This window comes from Tupaia chinensis, unplaced genomic scaffold (assembly GCF_000334495.1).
Source record: "Tupaia chinensis unplaced genomic scaffold, TupChi_1.0 Scaffold143756_1, whole genome shotgun sequence".
In the NCBI taxonomy this organism is placed as follows: Eukaryota; Metazoa; Chordata; class Mammalia; order Scandentia; family Tupaiidae; genus Tupaia; species Tupaia belangeri.
In genome coordinates this window covers 889,897-899,419 of record NW_006203605.1, presented here as the reverse complement: position 1 = coordinate 899,419, position 9,523 = coordinate 889,897, and the positions used below count along the sequence as shown (strand labels likewise).

Here is a 9,523-nt window from a genome sequence, read left to right as displayed (position 1 = left end):
GCGCTGGGACGCAGAGGCCGGGCTGGCGTGCTGGGAGAAGCTCTGTGTGGGAAGGTGGACAGGGCGCGAGGACCGGAATCTGCCGGGGAGAGCCTGCAGCAGCAGCTCGGCCCCCGAGAAGTCAGGCCGCCAGCCATGCCCCTGGGTCCAGTGGTTGAAGGGACCTGGCAGGTGCAGGCACCCTGGGCCATCAGCGGTGGTGTTCGCAGGCTCCCGAGGCGGGGTTCATGTTGAAGACAGGAGTGGAGGTAACAGTGGGCCGAGCCTACGTCCTGCGAGCTTGGGAGGCCCCATGGCCATCACGAGACTAGACAAAGGAAACTGTCCCCCAAGCCCAGTGAGCGCGTTAGTGCCCGCGCTGACCCAGGGCGTGAAGAGGTGGACCGAGGTGTCCACGTGATGCCCTCCCCGCCCTTCTCTGCTTCCTCTGCTCCCCGCCCGCTGTTCCCTCTGAGGTGTTTTTCGAGACAGGGTCTCGCCGTGCCCGATCCTCCTGCCTCAGCTCCCAGCTGCTGTGTGACAGGGTCCTGCCACCACGTCAGCCCCCACGTGGTTCTAGGAGGGAGCAGTGGTTGGGCCTCCTGGGGGTGCAGGAGCCATGCACAGCTAAGCCACGTTTAGATAAGGAGGAACTGGGGGGCAGGAGCTTGCTCTGGAGGAGCGGGTGTGGCACTGCCGTCTCCACAGGCAGAAGGGCTGTCATGCAGGGCCGGGTCTGACTTCCTGTGGCTCAGGAGGGTGGCATGAGGGCCGTGGGGGGTCTGGGTGCCTCAGAGGTAGTAATCACAGGTCTCGAAGATGGCCGGGTTAGCCTCGGCAGATAATTGCCGTTGATGAGAGACCCTGGGAAATGTCGCGAGACTGAAAGAACTCAAGGTCCTCTCAGCCTAAGGTCTTGCTTTGCATTCATTTACTTCATGACAGCACATACGTGAGAGAGCCCCTCGACGGGCTCGGTCACGGGCTCTGGAGGACCCTCCCTTTGGCCCTCCAGAGCTGGCAGTGCACGCTCACACCCAGCAGACTTTCGGGCCAGCTAGGCCGGGACTCGAACCACGGTGCGTGGGGGCCTTCCAGCTCTGCGTTCCCTCGTGGTACTGAAGGGGCTGGGCTGCGGTCCTGGCTCTGGGTCCCAGCTCTCTGACTGCCTTCTGGGCACCATGCACAGGGCACCTGCAGACGGCAGCGGGGCGGCGAGGAGGGCTGCAGCGGGACTGCAGGCATGACATCTGAGGGCCGCAATGGGGGCCCAGCACACCCTCTGGAGGGCACGCCTGAGCTGGGCGGAGTGGAGGGAAGCACGGAGGAGGGCGTGGGCCGAGAGAGCCCAGTGTGCAGGGGCCCGCGGGGCCAGGCAGGCGCAGGTGAGCAGAGGAGCGCACAGCAGGGCCGGGAGGAGGCAGGAAGGGCCTGTGTGTCAGACGAGTGCCTGGATCAGGGTTCCGGAGCTGCAGCGAGGGCGTGGCCGTGGGCTTGTGTGTGATGGGCCTGGAGGGTGGTGCCACGGCTTGTGGCCACCGTGGCCCAGGGCAGAGCTGGCTAGTCGGCCGTGCTCTGATGGTGAGTGCATTTCGGTGTGTCTTTTCAACCTCACCTTGGATGTCGGGGCTCTCCAGGCCTTGCCAGCCTCTGGGGACACCACAGGCCCTGACAGCCTCGCCTAGGTTTGGCTCACATTTCTCTGTGGTGCTGTAGGGCCTCTGAGTCTCTGCGAAGACACCCAGTTGTCCTGCCCCTCGGGGCTATCTAAGGAGCTCAGGGGCCCGCCCTCTGCTCCCTACCCCTCACCCTTGCCAGGTGGCCTGAGCCCACCCGCAGAGGCGCCTCCCTGGGCCGGTCCTGCTGAGCTGGTTGCCCAGGGCAAAGTCTGGGTCCTGCCCAGCACTGGTGTTCCCAGACCCGCAGCACCACGGTGTGCAGGAGATCACCCGCTCCGCAGAGGACCCCGCCCCCCGCAGGCCCCCTGCTGCAGCTGCCACACCGCTCCCAGCAGTGGGTGATGCCTGCTTCCTGCTTTGCGTCCTGTTGTGTCACCTAGACACTGACGGAGGACTGGGAGCCTTGACGTGTCCCTGAATTCCTCTGAGTAAGCTCCTTCAGCTCCTGCCTGCAGCCCCAGGCTTGCGACCCTGGCTGGGACGTCTTCTCTGTTCCGGGCGCCCCCAGCCCTGTTCCCAGGCCCTCCCTGTGCTGGCTTGCCCTCCTGCAGAAAGACAAGGCAGAGCAGACTGGTCCTGGTGCCTGCCCATGCCCGCCCTACCCCGAGGTCCTCTGCTGTCCAGGCTGCCCAGGTGGGGTGGTCAGCCCCGCACACCCCACCCTCACAGGGAGGCCCTTAGTGCCCTCTAGCTAGAGGTGGCCGAGAGGAGTGGCCCTGCTGAGGTCAGCCCTCTGTCAGGGCAGGTCCCATACCAGGCTGAGGCCGCAGGTGCCCGCTCCCCGTATCCTGGCACCAGACGTGGGCTCCCCTCCCGGGGTCCTGGCTAGTGGCACGGGGGCCCGCTTTGTACTCACCCCCACCTAACCCAAGCCTGGCTTCTGTCCCCAGGGCTGGGTGGAGACCGCGGATGCGGCCATCTCCCACCTCCTGAAGACCTGCCTGTCCAGGAGCTCCAAGGAGCAGGTGCTGAACCTCGGCAGCCAGCTGGATGTGCCCCGAGACACCAGCCGGCTGAAGAAGCACATCGCCCTGCTCTGCGACAGGCTGGCCAAGGGCGGCCGCCTCTGCCTGAGCGCTGACACCGCCACTGTTCAGCCCACAGTCATGCCAGGTAAGTGCCAGATTCAGCACTGGGAGCGCGCCGTGACGGCTGAGCCTGAGAGCTGGGGAAGTCGACCGGCCTGGCCGGCATTGCCTATCTGCAGTCCCCCTCCCTCTGCTTTCAAGGGTGCGATGCGTTTGTTTTGCTATGACCAGTAGAAAGTGGCTGCAGAACACCATGCTCTTGAGGGTGAGGGTGACCTGGTGCCACGTTGCTTCCATGTGCCGGCGTGGCCCCTGGAGTACGGCCCTTCTGCCGCTGCGTGGATCATGGTCGTCAGAGCGAGGGTGGAGGGAAGGAGAGGCTGGGGTCGCGAGGTGGGGGCAAGCTCCAGGGCAGTGCTCCGGATAGGAGCCAGACAGCCCAGCACGGAGTCGGGGAGAGCCCCGGGTGTCCAGATCTGCTGCTCACATTGGCCGGCTGCGTGGTTGTCCTGCCGCAGCTGCTCCCTGACTGCCGCAGCTCCCAGGCCTGGTGTGAAGGGGCCAGCAGGCAGCAGTGGAGCCTCAGTGCCCCGAAAACAGGGCCCGCGGCCGGGGTGCCGGCCCCCCTCTTCCCACCTTTGGTCACCACCCTTGCCCACGGCAGTGCTCCTGCTGTTGCCGCCCACCGCCCAGTCAGCCTGCCTTGAAGTAGGAAAGAATGCAGGGGCCAGCAGGTGGCATGGTGATTAAGGCGCTGGACTCCCACATGGCCGACTGTGGTTTGAGTCCCGGATCTGGTGGCTTGAAAATCACTCCAGGCGTGTGCGTGTGTGTGCCTAAAACCCCGAGGGGAGAAGGGATTGTGATGTGGCCATCCCCCCGGGCAGGTGGCTACTTACTTTCCCTCTCTCTGTCACTGTCTCTCTTTCTCCCTGGTAAGCACATCTGCCCTATGACCAGAAAAAAACAAACAAACAAACAAAAAAACAAAAAAAAAAACGAAGAAAGAAATAGTGCAGATGAGACCGCGGGCGATAGACAGGAAACGGTGGGCCATGCTGAGCAGACTCGGGGGCCACCGGCCTGTGTGTGGGCCCTGCCTCTGTCCTCACCATGGCGAGGCCCCTGTGCACGGGGGTCCTGCCCAGAGCTCCGTCTCCTCCTGTGGCTCGCCTCTTCCCAGGCTCCGTGTGGTGTGGGCCACGGAGACAACGTCGGCAGGTCACCGCTGTTGTGTGGGGGTCAGCCCCCAAGTTGGATGCAGGGAGATAGCTGCTTTAGGTTCATGGGTGTCCGTGTTCTGTCACATAGGACCCTAGGGGTCCGTGTTCTGTCATGTAGGGCCCTGGGGGTCCGTGTTCTGTCACATAGGACCCTGGGGGTCCTTGTTCTGTCACGTAGGACCCTGGGAGTCCGTGTTCTGTCACGTAGGGCCGTGGGGGAAGGACAGGCAGGAGGACGGCGTGACCAGGCTGGGCTGCCCTGACTGTCGGCCTGGGCCACAGCAGCCCTGGGGTCTCCCCAGACCCTGGCTGGGCCCGTTGGGGCCCACTCCAAGGCGCCCACGCTGTGCCCTGAGCAGCGGCCTCGGCAGGAGGGGTGACGCGCCTGTGGTTGCTCGGGTCCACGGGGAACACCGTCGTGTGTTTCCCTAACCAGCTGTGTGGCTGTTGGAGGCTGTGTTCCTGTCCATGTGTGGCACCGTGGGGCCCAGTGTCTTCTGCCTGCGTGGACAGAAGGAGTGTGGCCGGCGTGTGTGCACAGCCCCAGGTCTGAGTGTGCTGTGCCCTCGTGTCTGGTCCCTGACCGTGCGTGGGAGGGACCAAGCTGGTGCAACAGTGTCTCGTGGTTGACAGTTCTCGCTTCCTGGTGGCCCATAGGTGGCTCCCGGTCTAGTGCCTCTTCCTCCCACTGGCCTTGATCTGACCTCGACGGTGTCATGCGGTTGCATCAGCCCTGCCTCTGACACGCGCAGTGTTGCCCACCGCACTTCTCTGCCTGGAGCCCAAGTTCTCACACTTCTGTGCACCGGCACGCACCGGCAGGTACAGAGATGAGGAGGTTCTGTTTTACAGGCAGGCAGCTTGCCCGGAGCCACGTAGTTCCCCGCGGGGTTAGGGCTAGAACCCGACTCTCAGCCCCGAGCATCTGGAGGCCGCACAGAGTGTGGAGCAGGCTGCTGCCGTGACATCTCTTCTCATGCCCAGCAGTGTGGGGACACGGGAGATGGTTCAAACGACTCTTCTTTGTGGTCAGAGATACGTTAGAGTTACCTGAGATGAGGGGTCTTCAGAAAGTCCGTAGAATTATGTATTTTGAAGAACCCTGCATGGATTTTATGTTTTTTTTTGCACCAAAATAAACTCTAGAAGTTGTTTCCACGTTTTCAAGTCCCCGCAGATTTGTGTTGTACCTAATTGTTAGTATTTCCATAGGCGACATGGTGACATTATCAGAAATAATAAAATACTGAGCTATTTCTGCTTCAAGCTTAAGACTGAGGATCACTTGTTAGCTGAGCTGTCACGTTCGTGTCAGAGACGCAGGGCTGAAGTGGCTGGGGCCGGATGGGTTACTGAACACTCAGTCATCCACGATTTTTCCCAGACGCAATCTTTTATATAGAACCGACAGCACTTAGAAACCATCTGGGTAGGGACCAGCAGTTAGCGTAATGGCTATGTCACTGGACTCCCATGTAGTCGACCGCGGTTCGTGTCCTGGACCTGGTGGCTTAAAACTCACGCCGGGCGCATGTGCGTGCGTGCCCAAGATCCCGAGAGGAGAATGGAGGAGAGGGGATTGCGGCGTGGCCATCCCCTCTGGGGGGTGATTCCTTGATTTCTGTCTCTGTCTCTCTGTCTGTCTGGCGAGCATGCGCCCTATAGCGAAAACTTCTCCAATAAAAAGAAGACACCATCTGGGTCACCGCCCCACCTGACAGGGAGGCTGGGAGGCCGGGAGGCCTGAGCAGTGTGAGCGTTAAAGGCGGGTGTACAGCTTTTCCCGTGCTCCCTGCTCAACTGCAGACGGTCAAGCGCTGGCGACTAGAAAACCTTGGTCTTCCCTGGCCTCGTGGTTTTTAGAGCCCAGCGAAGGCCACGGGGACAGCATCCTCCCGGGTGTGGGGTGTGGCGTCCCCGCTAGGAGTAACCCGCAGACTTGGCCTCATGCCCCACTGCTGGCCTTCGCTCACTCTCGAATCTTCCTGACCTGCCCGGGCAGTCTGTTGGAGAAGCAGCAAGCTGCGTCCGTCCACGCCTGTGCCGGGGACTGTGGCTGGGAGCCCGCCCTCCCCGCTCGCCTTTCCCATCTGGGCTGCATGTGCCACTCCTCTGCCCTCGGCACGTCACAGCCTGGCGTGAACGGCGGGTCTGGCCGGCCTCCACCTGGAGGCTGCCACCTTTGTCCCGGAAGTCACGTGGGGTGAAGGCAGGCCTGTCACACTTTGGGGGAGGCACTGCCTCGAGCCCTCAGTGTCCAGGGTGTGGTCAAGAGTCCCGTAACCAGCAGGATTCAGGTTGTGAGACCCGGGAGCCCGCAGTAGGCGGGTCGAGTCCCTGCTGTGTGGCAGCTATGCACAGGGCTCACCTCCGTGGTGTCCCAGTGTCACCTCATCTGGGCGTGCTTTGCCCTGAGAAGCAGCGCGTGTCAGAGCAGTCTCGGATGGGAGCCTGGGGCAGAGGGCAGGCGGTATGCGCAGTGCCGTCCCAAGGCCAGCGAGCCGGCGGGGTTCCAGGGCTGGGGGTGACCTGGCCGCCTGTGGGGCCTCCGCTGGACTCCCTGTGTGACCATGCGGGTCGGAAGTCAGTGTGTGCGCCGTTCCTGCTGGGACTGTCAGGTTTCTGGCCTAAAGGAAGCCAGGAGGGGAGAAAGGAAGGAAGGGAGGGCGGGTGAATACGGTGAGCCTTTCCGTGGTGCAGGTCAGAAACTATGACTCGGAGCTGTGGTTTGGACCACCCAGGAATTGGTGTTTTGTGCATCTTTGCTATAGTGGATAGGAAAAGATAGCGTATAAATCGGAATAAGGTGTCTAGTCCGCCATTTTCGAAAATGTATTTAAAAGTCCCACTTTAGGGAACCAGCAGTTAGCGTAATGGCTATGTCGCTGGACTCCCACGTAGTCGACCGCGGTTCGTGTCCCGGACCCGGTGGCTTAAAACTCACGCCGGGCGCATGTGCGTGCGTGCCCAAGATCCCGAGAGGAGAATGGAGGAGAAGGGATTGCAGCGTGACCATCCCCCCTGGGGGGTGATTTCTCGCTTTCTGTCTCTATGTCTCTCTCTGTCTGTCTGGCGAGCGCACGCGCCCTATAGTGAAAATCTCTCTCAAAAAAAAAAAAAGTCCCACTTTTTAGTATTTTAAACTTGAATTAATTATCTTTTGCTTTAAGGGTTTGATGTTATTTTGAGGCTACTTCTAAATGACCCCTTTCAACAGAATTTGAAGTTAATTCTCTGAGGTCTCTGGGTAAGACAGTTGGCATTAACTTTAATGTTGAGAATGCGATTTTACTGTTGGTTTCACATTTCAAAGTTTTATAAGTTTGGAGTCTTTCATTAAGGAAATTCAGATAAATTTATTATGGAAAGACCTCAGGAAAAACGGCTGTGTGACTTCCGAGCTGGTTTTCCTACAGCGGACATAAAATCTGCTCAGCCGAGAAAACAGAGGAAGTGGCGTGCGTTCCCAGGGAAGGTGCTGCTGCGGGCGGGCCTTCGGCGTGGACATGCAGGGGCTCCCCCGGCCCCTTTCCAGCCCCACGATGTGAAAACAGAGTCTCAACCTGCCGACGTCTTCACCTTCTCAGCTATAAGTAGGAGTAATAGCAGCGCTTCACTTAGAGCCATTGGCCACATTAAATCAGTAATGCGTGCAGATGCTTAGCAAGTACCGACACGTACCAAGTCTCACCACTTGTGAGCTTCTCAAAATAAAAGTAAATACTAACGTGAAGCCGAAAGGTACTCGGGAAAACATGATGGAAGGATTCTAGAGTTAAATCAGGAGAGTAAAAATATAAGATTAGGTGGGAAGTTTTTAGAAGAAGAACATAAGATTTACCTTTTTGGAATATTTATTACAAAGTGATAGTGAATGGCAAAGTTGCAGTGATAAAAAGAGAGCTTATGGCAAATTAGAAAGTTTAGAATTGGGCCGTCCCTGTGGCTTGGCGGTTAAGGGAGCCAGATCCCACATGGCCCACTGCGGTTTGAATCCTGGCTCCAGTGGCTTGAAAAATACACCAGGCACGTGTGTGCACCCAAGTCCCACAGTGTGGAGAAACGGAGAGGAGGCAGTGACCCGAGCATGCCCCATGGGAGATGCTGTCTGTCCCTGTCTCTGTCTCTGTCTCTGTGGGTGCACGTGTCTTCTGGCCACGAACAAATTCAGAATCGATCGAAACGCAGAGGGTTTGCAGCCCACTGACGCTGTCTGAGGACGATCCGAGCCTGGGACGCGTCCCATTGCAGGTGGAAGGAGCTTTACTTACTCAGACACGTGTGAGGGAAACGAGCAGCCAGCTTACTTACCTTGCCATGGTCAGGGTGCGGTGACGCTCACCCTTACCTGCTGGTTCTCAGAGACGGCCACGAGAGGACCGAATGAGGTTCTCGTGACGGCGCACTCAGATTCGGCCCGCGAGGACCTTCACAGAGAGTGTCCTCTTCAGGAGAAAGCATTGCAAGGCCTCGTCCATTTTCCTGAGGGCGGGGGTCTCTCTTAACCCTTTGCTGTGCACATTCTTCTGTTAGTACCTCTGTCATGTAATCATTCTCGCCTATTTTCTTCTTCTTCCTCCTCCTCCTCTTCTTTAGTTTATTTCATGAATGAAAGAGACCAAGAGGCAGGGAGGGCAAATGGACAGTGCAGCAGCCTAGGGGTCCCAACGCCGGCCGCCCACCTCAGTGCACTTGGGTCCTGGCACACGCCCCGGCTTGCTCAGGCCTCTTCGGCTGGAACCAGCCCCCTGCCCCCGGTCTGCCTGGCCACAGTGTCCAGCCCTTCTTCTCTCTCCGACCGGCCGTCGATGCTGGCTGGTGCAGGGCGTGAGCAGGGCCTCTCTGTGTGCCTGAGGGCACTCGCCCTCTCCAGGGTGCCTGGCACCTATCAGGAGCCTCAGAACAACCTTGACATGGTCTCTCATCCTCAGATGCCATGGCTCTGTATACACAGGCCCCTCAGAGCAGTCAGCCACTGCACACCGGAAATGCTAGGAAGACGAGCGGCAAGAACCCAGAACTGGGCCGTGCACCGTGGCACTGTGCGGCGTCTACACGGACACTTTCCAAGTATTCTGGAGGCAGCTTAAATGCGGCAGGTGCATGTGCGAGTCACGCAGAAACACGCGTCACTTCGTGAAGGCCGAGAGTCTGCAGACCTGGACCCGGCCCCCTGCAGGTGCTGAGGGTGGCCCGGTGTCTCCCCGCCAGTGGTCTCCGGGCATGCTGCCTGTTGTCTGTCAGTGTCTCCTGCTTACTAGTCCTTGTTTTTAGTAGCGACAAGAAAACACCACGCACACTTATGCCAGGATGAGGGTGGACGGTACGACTTCCCCGAACAGTAGTCAGCTGATGACTGCACGGACAGCCATGAGCAGCCACACGCCGGGCTGCGCGTTAGAGGTAGAGCGGGTGGACAGGCCAGCAGGGTCCCACAGAGGGGCAGCACCAGGATGCGCAGAGTGGCATCTCTGCCGGTTCACCTCCCTCCAACTTTTTCTTTGTGTTTATGTGCTCTTTATTAAAAATTAGACTACTGGGGCCAGCACGTGGCTTTGTGATTAAGGCGCTGGACTCCCACATGGCTGACCGCAGTTCGAATCCTGGCCTGGCG

General features: G+C 59.6%; 1 protein-coding gene across 6 annotated transcripts in view; it reads left to right on the top strand.

The window, feature by feature from the left end:
* Positions 1-9,523, top strand: part of BBS9 (Bardet-Biedl syndrome 9) — a 296,326-nt gene that overhangs the window by 283,649 nt on the left and 3,154 nt on the right. For 5 of the 6 annotated variants that reach the window (XM_027766861.1, XM_027766860.1, XM_027766862.1 and 2 more), the window contains 2 exons: positions 2,549-2,771; positions 8,841-9,197. In XM_027766861.1, the coding sequence (XP_027622662.1) occupies positions 2,549-2,771; positions 8,841-9,049 (432 nt within the window). In that variant the 3' untranslated portion in view covers positions 9,050-9,197. Of the gene's footprint in view, positions 1-2,548; positions 2,772-8,840; positions 9,198-9,523 lie in introns of those variants that run through there. The other variant, XM_027766864.1, reaches the window with a different exon arrangement.